This window comes from Canariomyces notabilis (assembly GCF_033297395.1).
Source record: "Canariomyces notabilis strain CBS 508.74 unplaced genomic scaffold N656scaffold_3, whole genome shotgun sequence".
Taxonomy (NCBI): Eukaryota; Fungi; Ascomycota; class Sordariomycetes; order Sordariales; family Chaetomiaceae; genus Canariomyces; species Canariomyces notabilis.
In genome coordinates, this window is record NW_027041825.1 from 242,086 (window position 1) to 263,693 (window position 21,608).

A 21,608-nucleotide genomic window follows, 5' to 3' on the forward strand; every position below is an offset into this window, starting at 1 on the left:
CAATTGAGCAACGCAGTCAAGTACACTCAATTACATAGTTACAGTCAGCGGCACTAAGTCAAATTGACTTATTGCAGTTATACTGCAAAACCCTAGGGTTCCAAAAGCGTACCCCGGTGTAGGCGAATAAAAAATTTGGTGGTTTTGGGTTCTGGCACACTTCCGCCAAAAAAGCGCCGTAAGACTTCGATTCGCTCAGCCAACCACATACGCCTACGCGCTCCGTTTGTTAGCGCCATCCGGGTGATCGAGCAAAGTTGCCGTTGGGCACCGTCCTTGGCAGTGCGGCCCGAACGACGGCAACGACAAGCTGATTAATAGATCAAACCACTCCATTACACTCCCTTTCCTCTCCCAAAGTGGTCACTATCTGAACCAAGAGATTTCCCTCAAAATCCTACAATCCTCCAGCCGCCCAAGTTCCAACATGATGCTCGCCAACCCCGCTAGCACCCTCACCCAACCCCTGCCACCCTGCCAACACCACTCTGAGCCGGACCCAAGCCCGGTCTCAGACGATCCGCTCCAAGTGCTCTACAACTCCCTCGCAGACCTGAACCTGACCACATCAGACAACACCAACACAACCAATACCGGCGATCCCTGGCAACCCGCCATATGTACCAGTACCGGTCCTGCCGCTGTCAATCCATCCCTCGATTCCCAAGCCACAACACCGAACCCATCCACCACTCCCCAAGAGCTCATAAAGGTCAGCCCGCTCTTCCCGCCCGGCGACAACGTCCTGTTCGCCCACTCATCCTTCTTTCGCCGCCACAAGACCTGGGACCTGCCCACACCAACCCAGGTCAGGCTGGAGGCAGCCCGACTGGGTATTGTAGCGCCAACAGCAGCGTCTCCTGAACAAGGCAGCCCTCCCCACCTTGTCCCCTTCCCCGCGCTCGGGCTGCTGGTCAAGTACGGGACCGAGGACGTGGTCTCAGCTGCCGAAGGCAAGGCGCTTATCCTGTTGCGCGGGGTTTTGAGTCCTGAGGGATCCTGGTTGGGGGAGGTCGTGCCCGAGGTGTTTGGCTGGCGGGCCGATGGCAGGGAGAGATTTGTCTATCTGAGCCTGTCGGGAGGCAATGGAGAGGGGCTGACGACTTTGGAGGAACGGTGGGCTGGCATGTGGGATGGGGAGAAGAGGGAGGTGAGTAATCAGCTGAGAGAAATTGTCCGGGCTTGGAGGCGGATGAGGCAGGGGACAGTGGGGTTCGTGGGTGAGTAGCACAACTTTGTTGCTCAAAGTTGCCTTCTTCCTCCAGTACAAATCTGCTGACCGACTTGATTTCAAGGAAGCGTTGATAACACCCCGTTGATGGATCAAGTTTTTCGGGGCTGCGAGAAGGCTACTGGCGTGAAACCCGGTCCGTTTCCCTCGGTGGCAGCGTTCCACGTTTATTTGGTGAGGAGCGGGCATATCTCGGCTGGTAGTATGGTTCGATACATGCCACACCATATCTTCCCGAATGAAGTCCCCATTGTGTTTACACACGGCGGTCTCCATCCACGGAACATAATAGTCTCGGCAGGGCCATACCCGCGTGTGGTCTCGATACTGGGCTGGGAGCAGGCCGGATGGTACCCTGCTTATTGGGAATTGTGTAAGGCCAGATGGGAGTCCTCCAGTCGCGGGAAACTTGGGGACTGGGAGGCTGAATATCTGCCACGAATCCTGGATGTCGAGGAATTACGATCCGAGATTTGCGGGTGGAGTGTCGGCCCCCTCTGTCAGTATTGGGATTATTTTGTCGGTCTGATCCATTATTCGACGGCATGAGGGCATCTGCGTCTTTAGCAATTAGCAGTAGACGAATACAGGTCGACCAAACCCTAGATTATCTCAACTCAAGGAAGACTGATTTTTGGAAGGAGTCTGAGGACCAAGGAGTTAACGCGAGTGCGGGCAAGAGCAGAGAAGCTCAGCTATCAGCTCCCTTGCCCTGTTGCCGACTTGCAAAGTCCGTCGAGAGGGTTGCAGTAGCACAGCGATAGGGAAACAATCCCTCACTGGAATACCCAGCCAAAATGCTCCGGCACGCTCGATGCAAATTGGAGGCCTTCTGTGTCCTAAAATAATCTGTTAGTCGCCATCCTCCCCAGAGCCCGTCGTGATAACAAAACGTACCATGTAGTCCCAATCTTCCAAGCCTAACTCGGGCAAGACAACACCTCCTACCCCATCTCCACCCTGTTCCATCCCCAGCGTGTCCACAACTCCCTCCAGGAAGGCTGCACCCTCCTCCACAGCCTTCTCAGCCGCCTCGAGTATGAGCCTTGCGATCTCACCATCGCGCAAGCCTTTCCTCAGCCCTTCCACCTGCGCATCGATCATGCAAGCAACAAGATACCCCTTTACATTGGTCTCACCGGCCAGGATGGCCTTCCACGACCAAACCTTGAACTCGTGCAGCACACCGGACAAATCCGGCCTACAAGTAAGCGCCCCAGCAGATCCCAACAGCACCTTATGAACCGACCCAAGGCTCCCTTCTTCCTCGCGCAGCTGGGTCTTTAACTCAATGGCGATTGCTACACACGCTTGCACGGCCACAGTGCGGAAAAAGCCCGACCCGGAGACCGCCATGCGGCAGAGCATATCGTTTTCATCCTCAGGGGAGGGGTAACATGAAGAAGGATCCAGCGGTGAGGGGAACACGGCGCGCCACAGCTTCAGCGCCGAGTCGACCGTTACCTTCCGGGAGAAGGCAAAGGTTGCGTCCGAGAGGGATAGAGCGAAGAAGGGTACGTGGAGGGCCATGAAGTAACGCTGGAGAAGGAGCTCCAGCATGCGGAATTGGAAAGCAGACGGCGAGAGGCCGGTGCCGCTGGGGGCCGCTGTTGTCTTGCAGGTTTGCAAGATTCGGCTGAGCGTCTTGTACGCGGTGCGGAGATCGGCATCAAGTCGGAGCGTTTCGGGGTACGTGCCACACGAGGAGAGGTCGTTGAGATACTTTGCGATAGCTAATCGCTGCGGGAGAGTGACGCGCAAAGCGATGGCTACCGTTGTCTGGGTGAAGTGATCTGGGGGTTTTGCGGCCACGGGTTCGTCCGTCACCTCCAGCTGCTCATCATCAAAGTTGCCCGGCGGGTCCGTGTCGAAATCTGCAAGCCCAACCAATGGCGGGCCACCCGAATTGAGGCTTGAGTGTACCGCCATCTCTAGGATAGTGTTCCACAGTCGCCTGCGCAACTCGGCGGTTAGCGGTGTGATGGTCCTAGGCCCCAGGCTTGCAGGATCTCGGTGCAGACCCATGTATATGGCCATGCGTATGGTCGACCCTAGCGACGCCCACACCATATCCTCGCCTATGCCTGTCGCGTCGCGGGCGAGGAGCAGCAGGAGGCTGGTTTGTAAGGTGGGAATGTTTAGATGGTGCTTGAACTCGGGTGCTGAGAGCCAAGTTTGCGCTTCGTACACCCATCTCACAGCTGAGGTGCGCAGGGTGAAGGTTGAGTCGTAGGTTGCCGCGCCGATGGCTAGGACGAGCTTGAGCTGAACGAGAAAGCTAGGATCGACGTTGCCGCCAGGGTCCCAAACCGCCGCGTAGTCCCGCCTGAAGGTGGGAATGTGGAGGACCCGGTAGATGGCTTCGTGGGTTTGAAGATATCTCTCGACGAGCGCATCTGCAATGTCTTTCCTGGGGAGCTCAGGTGTTGGCGGGCACGGCCAGGGGGGTGCTCGACGCGATTTGATGTATTTGGAGAGGGTTTTGCACCGTTTTTCAGTCACAAACGCTTTTGACGTTTCCTTGTGAGATTCCATGACTTCAAAGATCTCATATAGCTACTGGTTGTTGAGTTATCTGCGAGCAATGCCGGTGCATGTAGTAGGGAGTAGGTACGGACAAGCTTACGTTTGTCATGACATTGGCCCAGTGGCTTTGGCCAAACAGGCGTGTCTTGTGTGTGATGCTACGGATGATTGCACCGGGCTGATCTGCCGAGCGGTGCTCAGCATGGAAGTAGACCGTCCTAGACAGACAGACTGTCTTAGTCTCGACTCGGGAGTTCCTGGTCATAGTCGAAGCCGGCGATTGGGCCGTGCTGGGAGCCGCCGACAGCCACGGCTCGGCGGGCAGTGTTCGGCTGTCAGTGGGCACCGTGGGCGCCAGAATCGTGCTGGAGGGCGTCAAGGGGGGCACTGCGGTTGCGGTTGAGGATGCAGCGGCCCGAGGGATGCCGAGTTTTCGCGGCCGAGACGGCGCATCTCTGTAAGCACAGGTGACATTTCCAGATTTTGTGCAGTTGCCGCATGGCGTTTCTCTGTCGCATTTGATTTTGCGCTTTCTGCACAGAATGCAGGAGCTATTGTCATTTTTGTGGATCGTTAGCCAAGCAACTTGGATATTCACAGATAACTTGGGAAAGAGCTGAGAGCCCGACATACACCGCCGGCCGTCTTCGCAATCGAGGTGCTGGCTCCATCTTCGGAGCGTCGGCCCTTTTCGGTGGCGGTTTCGAGCTGTGGTTCGAAGAGGGAAGCAAGTGGAAGAGTTGAAAACCACGACGTTATCTCCGTGAAATATGCCGAGACCGAAGCCGAATTTCCCGGCTGGAGTTCGAACTTCGAGCCGGGGGGCAGTGCATAGGTACCGTACGGATACATACTGTGTAGAACTCCCGACAGGGTCCTGGTCCCAGATTTCAGCAAAAAGATGCTCTCGACACTGAGAAAAGCTAACGCAAGAAAGAGAACATGCAATAAAACCCTAATCCTGGCTTTATTCCAATCCTCTCTGCAGAAAAAGAGCGTTTTGATGCAGAAACCCGATTCGGGTTGACCCTGCCGCTTTACACAAGTAAGTCAGGCGCTACCGAGCAAACCAGGCGTGCCATGGGGGGCATTGTATGTACTGTACTCCGTACTGTATGTATGTACAGAGACTTCAGTGCAGTTTGGGTGGTGGGGCCATACCTACCCCTAACCCTTAGTGTACAGGATAAAGGCTTGGCCACTCGTTAGTGCAAGACTTACGACAGGGCGACTGGTCAGGACCTTGAAAAGATGCATCTCAAGGCCTTGAAGCCTAACGTTAATTCAACGCAGATAATTAGATCACTTAGAACTACTGATAATACTCGCTTTGTATCTAAGGTATCTCATTCATAGGAAGGAAAAATAGGTAGACACTTTTACGTTGAGATATATGAGTTCTTCGGGTCGGCCGCAGTCTGGAAGTCACAGACTAGCTAACGGCCCTACCTGTTACGGACTACGGAGTCCAATGCCTCAGTAAACCTCAGTTTACATAGGTACTCCCTGAAACCTGAAAACCTCCTACTGGTTTACAGCTGGACGCATCGCATTTGAGTTTGCGTCAGGGACAATTTTTCGGGCCAGGTCAGTCGCCAATTCAACGTGTACGGAGTCACGAACGACACCCATGACCTCCGGACTTAAATAGACATGGGCATGGCCATGCGATCCGTTGTCTCTTTGTTTGGACTCCCGCTCAAAGACTCGTCGTTAGCCAAGTGCGGTGGGTTATTGCGAACATAAATCTTTAGCGGCATCATATGCTCAGCTTGTGATGTAGCACTTGGGGCTAGGCAAAGGTCGCGGCGTCCTAGGGGCTAGGGTCTGTTCATGGGAACATGCGAGGGAGGACGTCGTCCTATACCCGAGTACATCTGTGGGGATTCATTGGGCTGAGTGTATTCTTTGCTAGCCTAAGGTAGTTTATACCTACTGCATCTTCGAAGTCAGGTTTCATCGGGTTTAAGGGGATGGGGTCGAAGTCGTGTATGCAGTCCCACAAGATTAGTGGTTCAGCGGTCTCTTTCCAAGCCAATCCTTAGGCCGTTGCATTTGAAGCTATACAACCTCTAAGCCTTGCTAGCGTAACGATATTATACACGTCTATTATGAAGGTAATTCCCTATACAATCATCAGGCGCCGCTCTGCTACTAGTTGGGTGCGTTATTCAGATCCTTAAGACCGTCGACGGCAGGTAAGCTGTTATGATATGACTGGCAAGACTGGCAATTATCTTGCTCCTCTTTAAGTTTCAGTCCCCAGGTCTAATTCAAAATAACAGCACTGTATTATCTCCATTCAGTCCGGTGTCCGCAAGAGTGTGATGAATCTTGGCCCCGCCTCCGGATCATTTGACCACTTCTCTCAATAACTCAAGGCAGGCACGACCAACTCTCAGCACTGTTTTGTTTTGCGTTTGTTTTGCCCTTCCATTTTCCGGAGGTCATTTCTTTTCCCTCTTCATCCCACAAAGAAACCAGCTTCAGTCGTTCACTAAACCACCTTTCCATCACCGTTACCGTCAAGATGGACCTAATCGTCGATCATAAAGAGTTCCCTATCCGGGTATCTAAGATCTCACGCCCAAGTGTTCAAACGTTAAGCAAAGTTCATCGGTACTGGAGAAATGCCGAAGATGAAGGCTATTTGGAGCGATTCTGGCCGGAAGGAAACAACTACGCGGACTGGATACCCACCATCCGCAGAATCCTAACTGCGCACCTGCCCGAACTCGCTAGCGCCGAGATCACCTATTTCGCGGCGGGCACCTTCCATCGCCTCTACCGCATTGCCAACCCCGACTCATCTCATGTCTGGCTCTTCCGCGTTGCGATACCCGCCGATCCTGTCTTCAAAACCGAGAGTGAGGTGGCCACCATGGAATATGTGCGGCGGCACACATCGTTACCCGTCCCCCGCGTGCTCGCCTTCTCCTCGAGCGACAATAACGAGCTGGGGTACGAATGGATCCTCATGGAGATGCTTCCAGGCGTTTCGCTCCGCAGCGTTTGGGGGGACATGCCTTACGATGCCAAAGTGCAGCTCTTCGTCGAGCTGGCGGGATATGTGAACGAACTCCTTGCGTTACGATTCAGCAAGCTCGGCAATATTTACTTTGCCGACGTTGTCGGAAAGCTGTTCCCGCAAGAAGTTTCTCCGTCACGCAAGCCCACTAACAACATGAATACAGTTGACGTCGACATTGGTCCTAACTGCGATTTTGTCGTTGGTCGCACAGTTTCCCAGGAATTTTTCTTCGAGAAGCGCGTGCATCTTAACGCGTCCCGAGGTCCTTTTCAGACTTCGCGGGAGTGGTTTCAGGCTCGGCTTGAGCTGCTCGGGAAGCGACTTCAAAACCTGTCTGTCTATCCAGAGGCGAGCTACTACTGCGAAAACGATCGAGAACTGGAGAAAAATTGGAATCGGATCGACAAGCTTTTTTACCAACTGAAACGGCTTGTACCGCGTCTTGTCCGACGCAAAAACGGGCCTGAAGACGTCGGGGTGCTCTGGCATGATGACCTCTCGGAACATAACTTGCTCGTCGACCCCACAACATTCAAGCTCACCGGTGTGATCGACTGGGAGTCTGTCGGCGTTGTGCCATCTTTCGAATGCCGTGGTGGACTGCCAGCTTGCTTGTCAGACAGGGACAACAAACCGGCGCCACTAGTACTCATAGCACGAGGAGAGGACTCCGGATATATCTACGATAAGGAGACGAAGAAGCTCCGGAACGAGGCAGAGCAGCGAAAGCTTCGGGAGGTGTACCTGAGCTCTGCTCTGCCCCTTTACGATGACACGTCTATGGCAGTGCAGTGGAGGGCAAAAGCGAAGCAGTCGCTTTCACGCCAGCTGGAGATCGGCAGTTTCCAACACCGACCTTGGGCGACGGAACAGTGGATGATCGAGAACGGTTTCATCAAGAAGACCTCAGCCAGCATCGGCGGCGACCTTGAGGGGACTGGAACGAACTACTCCGACACAAACCTGAGCTCGATCCTTACCGGACGCAATGGAGCGCTTGGCACCCATAGAGCATTCCTGTAGACATGACAACTGGACTTCCATGGGCGTGAAGAGCATCATTCTGCCCAGACGCGTATCTATCTATCTCATTCCGGAGCTACGCTCAAGGCAGCAACGCTCTCGAGAGAACTCACTTCCTTGGAGGCACCGCAACCTATGGTCGGCGCTGGTGCGATAACTTCACAGCACCTACTTTGTTGACCAGCTTCCCCAATTCATTTCTTTATCACCTCTGCTCTCATAACCCCTTTGCTAGTCACGCAAGTTGCCAGTGCCTTGCGATGCCACCGGATGCCTGCACACAGAGTGCTACATCACTAGCATAGTCTGAGATAGCGAGTACAATACGTCCATCATGCTGCATATCTCGCTGTGTCGCTTGACACCCTTCGAGTCCATTGGAGCAAATCAGTTGTTCGGCGATAGTGGCATGGGAAGCCCATGAATAGGACGATAATGTGATTGCCATGGGGCAATCCTAGCACAGAAGAGCTGTGGTTTGGCTCAGTTCGCTGAGTCAGGCAACCCTTCTGCTTTGTGTGTTCTAATCGCTATCTGACCCTGAACGCTCCCCATTACTCGTCCCTTTCTCCTGTTCTTGATCATCATCATCTTCTTCTTCTTCCTTCTCCTCCTCTTCTTCCTCCTCTTCTTCCTCCATCTCCTCGTCCTCGTTCTCATCGTGCTCATGTCGTCCCAAAGACTGCACCACGAAACGCCCTTCCTCCCGATCCCGTTTCCACCCCTGCTGCTCCCATAGAAAAGCAGGGTGAATCGGCGCCGCCGGTGGTGTTGATGATAAGGGCCCATTCACCGCCTTATCTCTCCTCGACGCGTACTCCTGCCCTAAGCTATCAACCCCTCGTTCAACGTTTCGAGAGCCGTTACTCCCCCATGCCTGTGCCAAATTCTTCACTTCAGCCCGCAACGCACCGAGTTCCTCGGCGTGCCGTTTCTCTGACTCGGCCAGGGCCCCCTCCAGCTCAGTCACCCGCCCGCCGAGGCGGTGGCAGCGGTCTTCGAGCAGGGACACGCGTCGGTGCAAGTGCTCCACCTCATCATTGAGCCCACGCAGGTTACTGCTGCTGGTAGCACTACCGCTGGCATTACCATTGCTACTGCTGCTGCTGGGCCCGGGAATTGTACGCTTGGGGCGGGAGTCTGTTTCTGTTGGGGCAAACCGTGGGGCGCGGTAAGCGGCGGAGCCCCGCTCCGGCCCCGGGCGAAGGTCGAACGCATCGAGATGTGAGGCCTGTGTCTGCGGCTGGTGTCGGTTTGTCGGGAGAGGGTGGCGGGCGGCAGGCTTTTCCGAGGGAGTTACCGGAGTTGCCGATTTGGTAAAGGAGGGAGTATCGGCTGAAGCGCTGAGCTTTCGCTTCTTTGGTTCGGCTTGTTGTCGAGATCCGCCGGGGTCGGCTTCGCAGACCAGTCGCGTGCCTCCGCCTCGCCGCATAGCGTGAACGTTCGGCCTGACTTCGGGGATGAGGTCGCGCTCGACCAGGTTGCCATCCTCGTCAAGCGGCCGAAACGTGCAGGCCAGCGCTGAAAGTTTCTGGGCCAGCTGAGTTCCCCCGTGTTAGCTTCTGGGCTTGTAGTCGGGGGGAACGATACTGTACCGGATTGTTTTCATCCTTGCCAAATGCCGCCTTGTACAAGCGGTCAAACTCTTGAACGCGTGCTTCGACGCTTTGCGCTACCTGCATCAGGTCAGTCGCGGGCGGAGACCGCGGATGGTAAGTACGTCTTGACGACGGCTGACCGGTTCACATTTCCTCCCTCTGATGCTGCAAAACACGCAGTGAGTTGTGGTGCCGTTTCCTACTTAGTGGTAAATCAGTAAAGTGTGGGAAAAGGTAGCGAAGGGCAGACGTACTCTCAAACTGACAGAGAATCATGCCGCCATTTCTCTCGTCAATCTCGCGTTGCGACGGCAGAGTCAGCCATTTCAGCTTGTCCCACAGGCAGTGGCGGCATGAGACGGGCCTCTCGCGAAGAAACTCGGCGGGAAGCTCTCTGAGACGCTGGCGCCTGGATTTATCCCGTTGCGATGCGACTGACGGTCCAGTCGACATGCTCTCTCCACGTAGGATGATGAGCTTGCGAAACTGACGGGAGGCAGAGGCAACCCTCAATTCTCAAAAGCCAGCGATGCGGGTAGCGACAGCCGAACAGGTCAGGTGCACCGTGCTGCGCTTATGAAAATGGCTTTGTTCCATCCGACATACAGTTTGAAGTGAGATACTGAAAGCAATGTGGGTTCGCGTAGAAAATGCGAGTTTTGAATTGAAGCTGGTTGGCGCGATGTGGGAAATGAGGTTGACGAGGTGAAGGCTGAAGCATTGGTCGCTCTTGAGTCTTGACGTTCTGGCCCCTGGCCCTCTGGGTGGCTGGGGGCCGTGCTCTGATTAGTTAGGGTTAGGGTTGGCTTGCAGCCTCCCTTTCACCACCTCATGTCGAATTGTCGAGCACCTCGTCTCAGTTCATAGGTACCAGTGATGCACTAATGGCACAGGAATTTTGGGTATACCAAATGACAGGTAGCCTTCCATTGGTGTCCGGATAAGGTAAGTCAGTCAATTTAAAGCGTGCTTCGCAACCTTGAAGTTCAATTGCCTGTGAACATCACTCCTATTCAGATCATTCCTACCCGAGGTACGTACCTTACAAGTTACAAAGTGATGTATGTTGCACTGGTATATGTTAGTGCTGTGTGATGTAGACCTTCATTAAGAACTTGCCAAGGTAAATGATAGACTAAAATCATGATGCAGTACTTGGGTACTCTCTTCTAGTTCTGTTAGCAGGGATCCCGGGGCAACTGAACTCAGTTTTGAGAGAAGCCGCGTCCATGTGATGGACATAGGCAGAATGGAACAAGCGAGAGAAAAGGTTATTGCAAATATGAATGATGAACAGATTATTGGAACGAGCTAGCTATTGACGATTTGGTACCTGGCAGCCGGTCCTTCCCACAACCCCGAGCCATCAGGCGAGTAAGGTCTGTGTAATGACACCAAACAACCTGCCCAAGACATCCGCTAAGTGCTAGCCCATAAACGAGAAGAAGAATATATTGCCTTCCGAAATCCCAACATCTCCCAGGCCAGACCACCACTGTTTCCGTTTGTCAGACAGGCCCATTGAGTCAACTTGTTCCATTTGCCTGGAGGTGAACTGTGGAAACTACCATCCCTAAGGGCCCTTGTATCTCCGTTACAGAACCTTAATGCACTGGGCAGCGACGTTGACGAGGCCTTGCTGTTGATAGGGTGTACTATCAGTATACTGTATCGCAATATCCAACCCCGTTTAAGCGCGGAATATCTGGCAATGCCTCTTACCTGGACGACCGAGTTGTCGCAGCAGAATGACTGGCCTGTGCAACTGGAGCCGAGGACGTTCACGTTGCAGATGAGGTTGAGAAGGCCGGCGTTGCAGCAGTAAAGGGACTGCTCCACCGAGCAGATGTTGGTCTCGCCGCCCGGGCAGTTCGGGCAAGGGGCTGCGGCTGCGGTCATGGCAACGGCCAGCACGGTGAAGATGGCGGAGAGCTGCATTTTGACGGTGGGAGTATTTAGATTTTGGAAGATGGAAGGAGGTGAGGCTCTTGGACTTTGAGGGGGCTTTGGAGTCTTAGTCTTGGGCGGTGCTGAGCATGGAAGTGAACTCAAGTCCTGAAGGTAGACGAGGAGGGAGGGTTATATAGACGTTTCCATCGGATTCGGCCCCTTATCTTGCCCTCCGTTGCCACGGGTACCCGCATCGCAGCTCTAGGTGTAGCCCTTCCAAAGTTTGCAAGGTGCCTAATGAGGTCATGGCCGTCATGGTGTAGCAGTTTTCTCACTTCCCCCTCCTAAGTTTCGGTCTTGGTAATACGAATTATGTAAATGTGAGAACACTGCAACCTGAATCCAAGCCTGTTCCTCTTTCCATGACATGGCTGGCCAAGCTGAAGCATCACAGTTCTCTCTGAGAACGCACTAGGAGCCATCCTCGCCTGCCCTACTGTTGCCGGGTCTGAGCCTGAGACTTGACTCGGAGACTTTCTTCCTAGTGAATTGCTTGCATAAGGGGACATGCATGATAGTCGCAATATCAATTTGGGCTGCGTACTCGAGTCCAGTCTCTGACACCGCTCAAAATCCCACCAGGATGGCTCCCGTCTGTAGGTGCGCTTAGCTGCTATCGTATTTCCCCTTCCTGTCGTGTCCCGCCAGTGCCGAAAAACGGCCTGTTGTGACTGGCTACTCCTGACTCATCCGAAACCGCCAGTCAACAAAATCGACAATATCCGCGGATTACTGCAGAACCAGGCTGTGCGGCTGGGCTGCCCTCAGGGTGCCTGCCTGGCAGTGCCTGCTGCCTTATATGTCACTAATGGATCGTGATTGGAGTATATGATGGCCAAAGGCTTCATTCAGGAGTCTGGCCGTCGGTAGGCAACTGGTCGTGCAACCATCGGGCAGTATGCAGCTCTCCATATAGCTTCCGCTCCATTCCACCGATGATGACACGGCAACATGCATGCGGCTGTCAATAAGGCCCTGGCTCCTTGCCATGTCAGGAACGTGGATGCCGTTGCCCGGACCGCCGGTAAGAGCCGGCGAATCAGAAGGATAGGTAGGCTCCATCTGAAGCCACCTCTTACTAGTACCTCAGGCTAAGAGTTGAGGACATCGACCCTATTAAGCGGACCGACTCAACATTGAACAGCTTGGTACAACACCTTCATTCCCAGGCCGTGTGGTTAGCGTACAGGGTACTAGTAATTTGACCTCCTCACCGTGCTTCATGCTAGGAACCGGACTGGACAATGCAGATATGGAATCCTACCTAGGTAAGCCACATGCTAGTAGCAGCCTGTCTTCGGCTTAAAGTTTGACTCGATATCTCTGTCTTCAGTCGGCTGGAGATTGGGAAATCCTCCGAGGATGACTCGTTCCACGACTTCGGGTCTATGCAGGCCGGTGTGAGGGTGAAACTGCCTTATGATCGAAGGCTGCCGAAGACTCGGATGTGTCCCTGGTTGCGGGCCACGCCGCAGATTGCGGTCGTGCAGCATCCAACGCAGATGATCCCACAGCCAGAGTCTAAGTGAGTACTAGTTTAGTAGCGTGCTTGCTGCATTGGCATCATCGACCATGTCAGCCACTGGCAGCCCCCCGTCCGCCAGGGGCCGCTTCAGGAAAAGGCAAAGTCCGTTGGCTTTCCAAAAGCACAAGCTTGGAGAAACTGTAACTCAGACGTACTTGACCGCCATCTCATACACTGAGATGATGGCACGCCCGTCGGCAATTTTCTTGGTCTGTTCATCCCCTGGCTCATCATTCGTATGCTGGGGCCCGATGGAGATCATCTCTACCTGCCCATCGACCTGAGCATCGCCTGTTGTCCCCGTCATTGCTGTAGCAACAAACGCTTCTCTGTAACCGGTCGGCGCAAAGCCCAGCGTTTCAAAAGTCCTCTTGCCGGAGGGAGTAGCTGTGATGGCTGCATCCGAATCACGGTTACAGTTAGTATATGTTCCGAAACGCAAACGAGAAAGACATGATCATACCCGAGATTCCAACAACTTGCCAGTCCCGCTTCGCCCGGGCCCGGCGCAGCACCTCTCCCAAAGCAAACCCCGCAAACCCTGTCCGAACTGACGCTTCCTCCGTCGACACAGCTGAAGTGGACACAGACTTTGGCCTAGAGGAAGGAAACCGCTCAACATGGTAGACATGCAACCCTACCTCTGCCACCTCTCCTGTAGTATGTAGACCTGATACCGGGGGAAACATGCTCCAAGCTTCAATATCCTGCTCCTTCAGCCTCCCATCAAGCAGCTTCTCCCAGAACACACGTCGGAGTGGTAGCACAATAATGACGCCATACACGTCGCCCAGATCGCTAGCAGCAGCAGCAGTGGTGCTGGATGATCTCTCGTTCCTTAAACTGAAGCCGATAGACAACTCAGGATACGCAGCGACCCAGCTGCACAGGCGCTCATACGAGAGAGCAACAGGATACATATCCTGGTCTGACGCATAGACGGCGCGGAGAACCTCGTCGCTTATGGGAGTCGCCTCAAGCAGATTCAGGTCCATCGCGTTTTGTTCAGTGTGAAATGAGAGAGTAAGGTATTTTTAAGGTAGGTTAGTAGTTCAGGTAGACAAAGTAACTTGGAAGGCGCATCTATGATTTGAGTGAGGTCTTCAAGGTTCAAACAAATCCGAACTTGGTTCCCCATGTTTGATTGTTAGTTCCGGATTCCACCCCGCTCAACCTTGCCTTATAGGGCATAGTACAGATGTCTCCCCCACAGCCTACAGGAGACAGTGCCCGAGCCCCGGAGTGCCGTAAATCAGTCAAACTCGGGTACTCTTGATTCTTGAACTTCGATGCACCCTGGCGAGCTTTGGAGACTCTAGGAACTTCGATCAGGAGAAGTATGAGCTATAATTATGGTTTTTTCTGTCTATTGGAATCCTGCTATACTCGAAGCGCCACGCTAACGAACAGACAAAGATCACCTTTCAGAAGTGCGGGGTCCTCCATTTACAACCACAAGCAATGGCCTGGGATGATCCCATAATTCCACCAGTTCCTCCACATGTGGTCAAGGACGTTGCGCACGATTGCGTTGGGAGTGCCGCTGGATTTGGATGCAGCCATCGATGCTCCCGTTCCAGAGGTTTGCGCTACAATGGAAGAACGATTTAAGAACTATGACATGGATCGTGTTACTCATGTTGTGATACAGTGAGCTCTGAACATGGCCATTTTGTTTGGGCGCATTGGCATGAGGCTGACCAGGATACGGATAGAGTGTCCATCAATCGACAGATTCAGATTTTCCGGTGCATCGGCTACCAATACGACTGGGACTATCCCGGCCCTTTTGGCATTTCCTTGGAAAGATGGTGGCCAAGGCCGTGTATGACGATGAGACCGAGCTTCGCGAACTCAATTTTGTTGCTATAGGCCGGCGTGAGTTCGTCGCTTTCACGACGTCCATGTGGAGGGCTGCCGAAGAACCTGAAGCGAGGACGGAAGCACAGAACGAAGGAGATAAGGCAGAAACGATGCCACAGGCCACTGAACTACCGCCGCTTAACGTCATCGAGGTGAACTTTAAGAAGCCGCAGCCAGGGCAACCAATCGAATTAGCTTGGACACCTGCCAGAGGCTTGTTCACCGCCAAAATCAGACAATGTAGGTCAGGGCGCATCGGGTGTGCTGGAAGACAAACTAACCCTCAGGCGACATAGGGAACGAGCGCCGAGCCGCTGAAAATGATGAACTGCACAAGTGCATGGCTAAAGCAGCAGAGTAAACGGGCAGTCCAGTTCTAACCAAGGACATTATCAAGAGAGGTTGCTGGTGATGGATGGGGTGTCTTTGGTTTCCAGACGGCACGTTATCACAAATAAGTATCAGACTCCAGCATCATAAAGAATTCGGCAGCAGGACGACTCTTCGATAGTGCGACGCAAGTTTTCTACAGATGAAAGCTCTTGAGCCAAGGAGAAGCAAAAATTGAATCAAAAATTGAATCAAAAAGCTTGCCCACTACCAGATTTGAACTGATGACCTCGTCATTACTAGATATTACTAGTGACGCGCGACTACCGCTGCGCCAAGCGGGCTTGTTGGGATGTTGGATGATTAGTCATCACCGAGAGTCGCTTGAGTAGGGGTGACTGGAGACTTCCGATCGCGGGCTGCCGGTTGGCTTTGGTCCGGACTCACCCAAGAGACTGTTTTATCACTAGAATTGAGCGGAAAACCAATCCTATGAGCGGGGGCTAAGACCACAACCTCCAACTGAACCTAGAGAAAGGAAAGGTGCTGCTAGTGGATGGTTTATAACTCTGAAAGTCGTATCTCCAGCCCTTCCCCTTTCCTCGGCGTGCAGATAGTTTGTGACGTGAACGTTATGGACTGACCGGTCGGCGTTGAGGCTCCATGCTCGAGTCTAGCACACGGCCCGAACCCTCCTCAGCTGGCGGGGGTAGTGGGCCCAAGAGCCCTAACGTTGGGGCCCCGCGCTTACAAATGCAGGGACAAATGCAAGGGACAGAACCAACAACTGCCAACCGGGCGTGCAATTGCATCCAAACTCCAATCCAGTGCATTGATCAGTGTATCCGACTCTACCTTACGCATATCTGCCTCTGTTGGATTATCAAAAGATTTTGTCTTACTGCTCGCTGGTAGCTGACCTGAAGCCATCTAGGCTTTCAAGTCTTAGCTCAACGGGCTCGGCAATCTGCGCGGGGGGATGGCAAGACAGACGCTGGCCTCCAATCTGTAAGGGTCCCAGCTCTCAGGATACGACAGAATTCGACATCTCCATGAGTGGTCCTGGTGACCGAGATCAGACCTGAGGCGATTTCCCACTTGTGCCAAGATCGGTGTACTGCGGCACATGGCTCCCCTGAAACCCACGGGGTTCGGTGGTTCCGTGGGTATCGTTAGGTATTGTACAGTACTCCGTACCTTACATACCAATCGTAGCCCGCAGTGTTTACCTGCAACGCAAGAGAGGGTATACATACACACTACCGGTAAGGAGATTACGATTTGGGGGCCAGGTCTGAATCACAACTTGAAAAGGCCTTACTGGGCAAGCCCGCAGAACCATTTCTTAAAAGTTGGGGGCCAGTTCATCAATGTCGCAATTTATAATGTCTTGAAGCTCAAGCTGACGGACGGCATCGCTGTGCCTAACCCCTGCTGCGAACCTGAAATGGACTCCAGGGCGCCAAGATCTTAGCGATGGTACTTGACGGACCTCCCTGCTCTCCTCTTTTCCTGAAATTCCAGGTTGTTGTTATTATGCTGACGGTGGATTTTCTTTTGGCTGCGTGCGGACCTTAACCTCCCAATCCCCTCGGCGTACAGCCGTTGCCTTGATGTTGTAACTTGTACGACACAGGCCGCAACGAAACCCGATGAAGCTCTCACCAGCATCATTATTAGCCTATGCCTCGCTGGCGCGGCTAACATATGCTCAGGCGCGTAAATGCTACTTTCCGAACGGTGAGGTGTCGATAGAGGACCACCCCTGTGATCCAGCCGCCGACGAGAGCGTGTGCTGCGGCCCTCCGTCCGACACTGGCGGCGCCTGTCTGTCCAACAAGCTTTGCTACTCTCCAAAGACGGGGAGGACCAGCCGGGGATCATGTACAGACGCGGACTGGTCGTCGCCTGCTTGCCTGAATTTCTGCACAGGTGAGTAACACTAGGACCAGGGTAACCGTATGCAATCACGTACTAATGCTCCCCGACAGTGCCGTTGAACGCAGGGCACGAAGTTCTGCCTTGCTCCAACGTCACCGGAACCGATTCCTACTGTTGTCACAAAGATAATGTGGAGACGGGAAACTGCTGTTCTTGGCCGGCTCTACGCAAGGAGTTTGGGGTTTCGCCGCCATTTACATGGGCTGTGTGGGTTGCTTCGGAAACAGGCTTTGTGGTTGCAACGCCTCTGTCGACGTCGACATCGACATCAACGGCGTCCTCTTCAATCGCTTCATCGAGTGCCTCGATCAGTCCATCCCCTCCACCGCAGTCTAGTAGTACGACCAGCACAAGCAATGGACTGCCGGCACAGGCCACATCAGGGAGCTCTGACCCGGGTCAGGTATCAGCCACTGCTCAATCACCAGGATTGACTACCGGGGCCCAAGCTGGTATTGGGGTGGGAGCAGCGATCGGTGCCCTCTTGATCGCGGCCTTGGCCTACATACTCTGGAAGCTGAACCGGACCAACAAGTTGATGGAGGAAGCCCTGCGGCAGCAATGGATGGCAGAGCAGAGCCAGGTTGCAGCCGGGCAAGCAAAGACAGAGTTGCCAGGACAGTGGACGGGGCACGAATTATCCGCGACGGATCCACCAAGTTACGAATTGCCCGCGGAGCATCATTATCTACGTTGACCCTGCATCGTTCAGGAGCTCGTCTGTATACTTTGTGCATGTTTACTTTATTTTCTTCCTCACCTTTGGGCAGCGGGCCTGGGTAAACTTCTTGAGATACCCCCGTTCCATCAGCACTTAGCCGTTACACGACTCGGAATATGCCATAATTCAAGCCGGCGACGAAACACCGACCTAGGGAACCCTAAGAACATAGTCACAGCCTAGAGGAGGGATTCAGTGGAGTAGTATTTGTTAGGTGCGTTGGTGGCCCGAGGCAATAGCTAGTACATGTACTAGCATAAGTCACGAAAATGTAAAATATGTATTGAGTCGAGGCCAGCCTTACTTACAGTGATGTGGCTTGGGACTGCGGTTAGGCCTGACCGGGGACGGGGGTACAGTATAAGCCAGGAGAAGCGAGCTCACTGGCGGTGCTAGCCTCGTTGTCGTATCATGCGTCCCCGTCCTCGTCCCCGTCCTCGCCCTCGTCGTCATCCTCGTCATCACTAGCAGCGACCAGCCCTTGTGCCTCCTCCGAAGGCAGAATGCGAGGAAACCACCCAAACTGGCCGAAATCTACCATGAGCTCGCCCAGCGCGCCCGTCGTGACGGTCACGCCCTCGGCTTCGAGCGCTGCAGCTTGGTTGCGTGCCCCCGAAGGCTGTGATCTATCATGGCATGGGAACAATGTCTCTGTTAGCCAGTCCCATACACAATCCAGTAGGTCCTGGTAGCATGTTGTGGAATGGGCAGAAAAAGATGGTGGCCAGGGTGGAGCGAACTTGAACAACTAATAAACAGGTGAGCGCATACCGAGGAGAAATCACGCCCTTTGCATTGATCACTCGCTGCCAGGGGACGTTGTCGTGGTTGAAGCGGGCCGTGGGGTCCGAGGGGAGGTGCTTGAGGCATACACCTACTTGCCGCGGACGTTGAGCTGGAAGGTTTGTTAGTGAGAACTGGACTGTGAATAATCAGCGCAGGGCGGAATGGCCGCCGACGTACGCGTTCCAACTAGCTTGGCGATATGCGCATAGCTGGTTACTTTGCCTCGAGGTATTTCCTGTACAGCGCTGTACACTGCGTGGAAGAAGGCTTGCGCCTCGTCGGAGCGGGGCATGTTTACGTATCTTGAGCCAAGTTGGCGGGTTTACGGCTTGCACAGATGACGAGAGAGCTCGATAGCGGGAGCATCAAAGAGGGGGACGCTTGTCGTGTCAAGGGCAGGGCGCTAGCATTCCTGAACCAAATGCATGAGTCTGGGATGAGGTATCCGGCTGAATAACGAGTCATCTTATATTGTCAGATGATCATCGTATTTGAGAGCGAACAACATCAGCCAGGGCTTTCGACACTGCTCTGGAAATCTAAGCACATTGTATTGATGAGCAAAAATGGATGCACCCGGGATCGAACCGGGGACCTTTCACAGTAGCGCATCTTGGTCAATGCGAAGCGAAAATCATACCACTAGACCATGCACCCTTTCATGTGGTGACTGTTTCGGTCAAAAATATGCATTATATGACAATATGTGGGAGTGAAGGATTACCGAAATGCACAGGTTCGTTTGTCATGTAGGGGAGGCAGACAGAGTTGCGGGAAACAGAAAGTACAAAGCATTCATTGCGGTGTTCATTGCTGAGAGGAACGGACTGAGCCGAAAGGGGTCCTCCTCTGTATTCATGATGTTCATGATGGGTAAGGTACAAGTACCTATGAAGAACCCTTAGCATATGTTCTGTCTCCTATCTAGAACTAGGGATACTGCCCTGCCTATCCAGTTGGATGTCAAAAGCAAGAGACTGGGAATAGATGTCCTCTCTCTCTCCTTGAAAGTGAAACCCCGGAGCCGCAGGAGATAGACGACAGTCACAGAACCGTCAGGCATCCGGCCCAAAAAACCTCCTTGGCCAGATATTCATACCGACCTTGATACCTCCCTCAACCGGCAAACCTGCATGTAGCGTTCTGGCATCCCCAGTCCCATTCGGTAGCAAGTTGACCCAGAACAGCGCGTTCCCAGGGATAGGCTTAAACGCCAGCCCGCCATCCTCGTGCTCTCTCCACAGCACCTCTCCCTCACCCCCGCCCCCACCACTACCGCCGCCACCCTCAATCGGTTTGATCAAAGGGAACCACGTCTCCCCAGACCCTTGGGTAACATTATCCGCCTGCAGCACCACAAACAGCGTCGCGACGCGGTTATACAACCTCCTCCTGCCCACAGCAGCATCCTCGTCCGTGATGCGCGGGCGCTTGAACCAGTCGTGATGCGGGTCAAATTTCTGTCCCGGCGTGTACCGGACCATCTGGGCCGGGCCCATCTCGTCGCGGCCAGGCAAGAGGAGGGTGCCAAGAAACGAGGCCGCGCGGCCCAGCACGCACGACACCGCCTTGTCGTCCGGCGGCAGCGGCGCGCTGTGCGAGGTGCGCGCTTGCGAGGGAGAATCGCCGTTCCCGCTGCCCGTCACGGGCGACTGGATGAGGAGCGGAGTGCCGGCGGCGATGATATCGGCGCGTTCCGAGGGCGGGATGAAATTGTGGATCAGGATCAGCAGCGGGTTGAGGGAGATTAGTTGGGCTGTGTACGCATGCTGGGGGCAGCTGTGTTCCGCTGGCGCTGCTGGGGGGGTTGATAGAACGGGGATCGGGATATGGACTTGTAATCTGGGGATGAGGATGCTCAGGAAGAGTGGCCCATAGTACGCGCTGAGGGCTACTGTGGCAGAGATGGTGAGAAGTTGAAGAGTTCCGGTCATGGTGAGGGCGTTGCTTCTGGCATCGCAACGGGGAATGGTGTGAAGATAAGTTGACCGAATGAGGCTTTGTCGATGAAGCCAGAGTGTGACTTGTAGATCGGCCTTTCCATGAGCCGCAGCTCCGGGTAAAGAGTTGGTACCATTGGTGCGGTGGACGAACTTTCATGAAGTTACATTAGCCTGATCTTCCTCATATTTACCACGCCACAGGTAACTGAAGCCTCAACCGAGACCACAGCATCGCCACAGTCAAGGCCGTGGAGCAAGAGAGCTTATGGCACGATCTTGTAGCGTCCATGGCGATGTGTTCTGCTCACTGATAGGGCAACAGTCAGGAATCTGAGAATTAGCTAGGAACGAGGTCGTACTGTATGCGCTACTGCGTGGCCGTTGACGTCCCCTAGATTATGGTGACTGTTAGCGTCAGCGTGGTGTTAGGTATGCAAGGGTCGACATGGGGAAGCTGGAGGGTAGTGAAGGGGTGAGCAGCTTGGATGTACTGTAACAGGGGAGACCCTAAGAGGGACTGAGACAACAGGTGCAGATGCCCGTATGCCGACACTGTCTCCTGGACCACATACGACTTCCAAGACTCAACGCAAACACTCAGCACGCTGAAAAGCTTGTATTGCTCGCATAATTCCCTCGCCTTTCCACTGACATCTAAGCGTTTCATATCCACATGCTTCATCCCCTCCCTTGCGGCTCAGGATCCTCGCCATTGTGTGCGCCATAACCAAAACTCCAAAAGCAAACGGCCTCAGCAGTGAGCACAAATTATACACAAGAATGGAAAAGGCTGTCAGCATGTACAGCTCTACCGCTGTAAGGATAAAGAGGGAAAGGGGGTAGCAGGTATCCACAGTCCCACGCCGGACAAGCATCAGTCATACCATGGCATGTCATACCGAGGAAGGATGCCATCGCTCACCCGAGAGCCTGGTTCATTTCATCTGTCAGACCAACATCCGGCATACGGCGCAGAGACAACTCGTGCCCCCCTACATCAAAGGCAGGGCAAGGGTGCGGAGACAAGTCAGAGACTCCGACCAACAGCCACATCAAAACCAAAAACAGGATCCGAAAGTCAGGCCGTCACCCCAATAGATATAAAGGTATCCAACCAATGCTGAGAAAATCCGCTATCGC

General features: G+C 53.8%; 10 protein-coding genes and 2 non-coding genes across 12 annotated transcripts; 4 read left to right on the forward strand and 8 right to left on the reverse strand.

Moving 5' to 3' along the window:
• Nucleotides 1-430: 430 nt before the first annotated feature.
• On the forward strand, nt 431-1,780 carry N656DRAFT_703323 (uncharacterized protein; the record flags this gene model as incomplete). The annotated part of the gene is made up of 2 exons (XM_064811093.1): nt 431-1,220; nt 1,296-1,780. 2 exons carry the CDS (start codon nt 431-433, stop codon nt 1,778-1,780), a joined length of 1,275 nt encoding a protein of 424 aa, XP_064673088.1.
• Nucleotides 1,781-1,892: 112 nt separating this feature from the next.
• Nucleotides 1,893-4,505, reverse strand: N656DRAFT_383407 (uncharacterized protein). Its single transcript, XM_064809465.1, has 3 exons — nt 3,858-4,505; nt 2,129-3,787; nt 1,893-2,070 (listed from the first exon to the last, which is right to left on the reverse strand). Exons 1-3 carry the CDS (start codon nt 4,386-4,388, stop codon nt 2,008-2,010), a joined length of 2,253 nt encoding a protein of 750 aa, XP_064673089.1. The 5' UTR covers nt 4,389-4,505; the 3' UTR covers nt 1,893-2,007.
• A 1,782-nt stretch (nt 4,506-6,287) lies between these two features.
• N656DRAFT_787225 (uncharacterized protein) lies at nt 6,288-7,811 on the forward strand (the record flags this gene model as incomplete). Its single annotated transcript, XM_064816588.1, has 1 exon — nt 6,288-7,811. The coding sequence occupies one exon, from the start codon at nt 6,288-6,290 to the stop codon at nt 7,809-7,811; it is 1,524 nt and encodes a 507-aa protein (XP_064673090.1).
• A 187-nt stretch (nt 7,812-7,998) lies between these two features.
• On the reverse strand, nt 7,999-10,100 carry N656DRAFT_775408 (uncharacterized protein). The gene is made up of 4 exons (XM_064814436.1): nt 9,664-10,100; nt 9,550-9,608; nt 9,407-9,487; nt 7,999-9,351 (listed from the first exon to the last, which is right to left on the reverse strand). The coding sequence occupies exons 1-4, from the start codon at nt 9,860-9,862 to the stop codon at nt 8,335-8,337; spliced, it is 1,356 nt and encodes a 451-aa protein (XP_064673091.1). The 5' UTR covers nt 9,863-10,100; the 3' UTR covers nt 7,999-8,334.
• Nucleotides 10,101-11,003: 903 nt separating this feature from the next.
• N656DRAFT_795255 (uncharacterized protein) lies at nt 11,004-11,347 on the reverse strand (the record flags this gene model as incomplete). Its single annotated transcript, XM_064817392.1, has 2 exons — nt 11,004-11,048; nt 11,132-11,347. 2 exons carry the CDS (start codon nt 11,345-11,347, stop codon nt 11,004-11,006), a joined length of 261 nt encoding a protein of 86 aa, XP_064673092.1.
• A 1,682-nt stretch (nt 11,348-13,029) lies between these two features.
• On the reverse strand, nt 13,030-13,879 carry N656DRAFT_702370 (uncharacterized protein; the record flags this gene model as incomplete). Its single annotated transcript, XM_064811018.1, has 2 exons — nt 13,030-13,280; nt 13,348-13,879. The coding sequence occupies 2 exons, from the start codon at nt 13,877-13,879 to the stop codon at nt 13,030-13,032; spliced, it is 783 nt and encodes a 260-aa protein (XP_064673093.1).
• A 306-nt stretch (nt 13,880-14,185) lies between these two features.
• N656DRAFT_775412 (uncharacterized protein) lies at nt 14,186-15,170 on the forward strand. Its single transcript, XM_064814437.1, has 4 exons — nt 14,186-14,221; nt 14,301-14,534; nt 14,599-14,987; nt 15,044-15,170. Exons 2-4 carry the CDS (start codon nt 14,386-14,388, stop codon nt 15,106-15,108), a joined length of 603 nt encoding a protein of 200 aa, XP_064673094.1. The 5' UTR covers nt 14,186-14,221; nt 14,301-14,385; the 3' UTR covers nt 15,109-15,170.
• Nucleotides 15,171-15,338: 168 nt separating this feature from the next.
• N656DRAFT_t33 lies at nt 15,339-15,421 on the reverse strand. Its single transcript has one exon. It is a non-coding gene; the product is annotated as a tRNA-Thr (tRNA).
• A 1,147-nt stretch (nt 15,422-16,568) lies between these two features.
• Nucleotides 16,569-17,956, forward strand: N656DRAFT_775413 (uncharacterized protein). Its single transcript, XM_064814438.1, has 2 exons — nt 16,569-17,009; nt 17,069-17,956. The coding sequence occupies exons 1-2, from the start codon at nt 16,730-16,732 to the stop codon at nt 17,713-17,715; spliced, it is 927 nt and encodes a 308-aa protein (XP_064673095.1). The 5' UTR covers nt 16,569-16,729; the 3' UTR covers nt 17,716-17,956.
• Nucleotides 17,957-19,097, reverse strand: N656DRAFT_775414 (DNA binding methylated-DNA--cysteine S-methyltransferase). The gene is made up of 3 exons (XM_064814439.1): nt 18,703-19,097; nt 18,511-18,634; nt 17,957-18,365 (listed from the first exon to the last, which is right to left on the reverse strand). The coding sequence occupies exons 1-3, from the start codon at nt 18,815-18,817 to the stop codon at nt 18,149-18,151; spliced, it is 456 nt and encodes a 151-aa protein (XP_064673096.1). The 5' UTR covers nt 18,818-19,097; the 3' UTR covers nt 17,957-18,148.
• Nucleotides 19,093-19,182, reverse strand: N656DRAFT_t32. The gene has a single exon. It is a non-coding gene; the product is annotated as a tRNA-Ala (tRNA).
• A 323-nt stretch (nt 19,183-19,505) lies between these two features.
• On the reverse strand, nt 19,506-20,844 carry N656DRAFT_383552 (uncharacterized protein). Its single transcript, XM_064809466.1, has one exon. It carries the CDS (start codon nt 20,457-20,459, stop codon nt 19,581-19,583), a length of 879 nt encoding a protein of 292 aa, XP_064673097.1. The 5' UTR covers nt 20,460-20,844; the 3' UTR covers nt 19,506-19,580.
• Between the last annotated feature and the right edge of the window lie 764 nt (nt 20,845-21,608).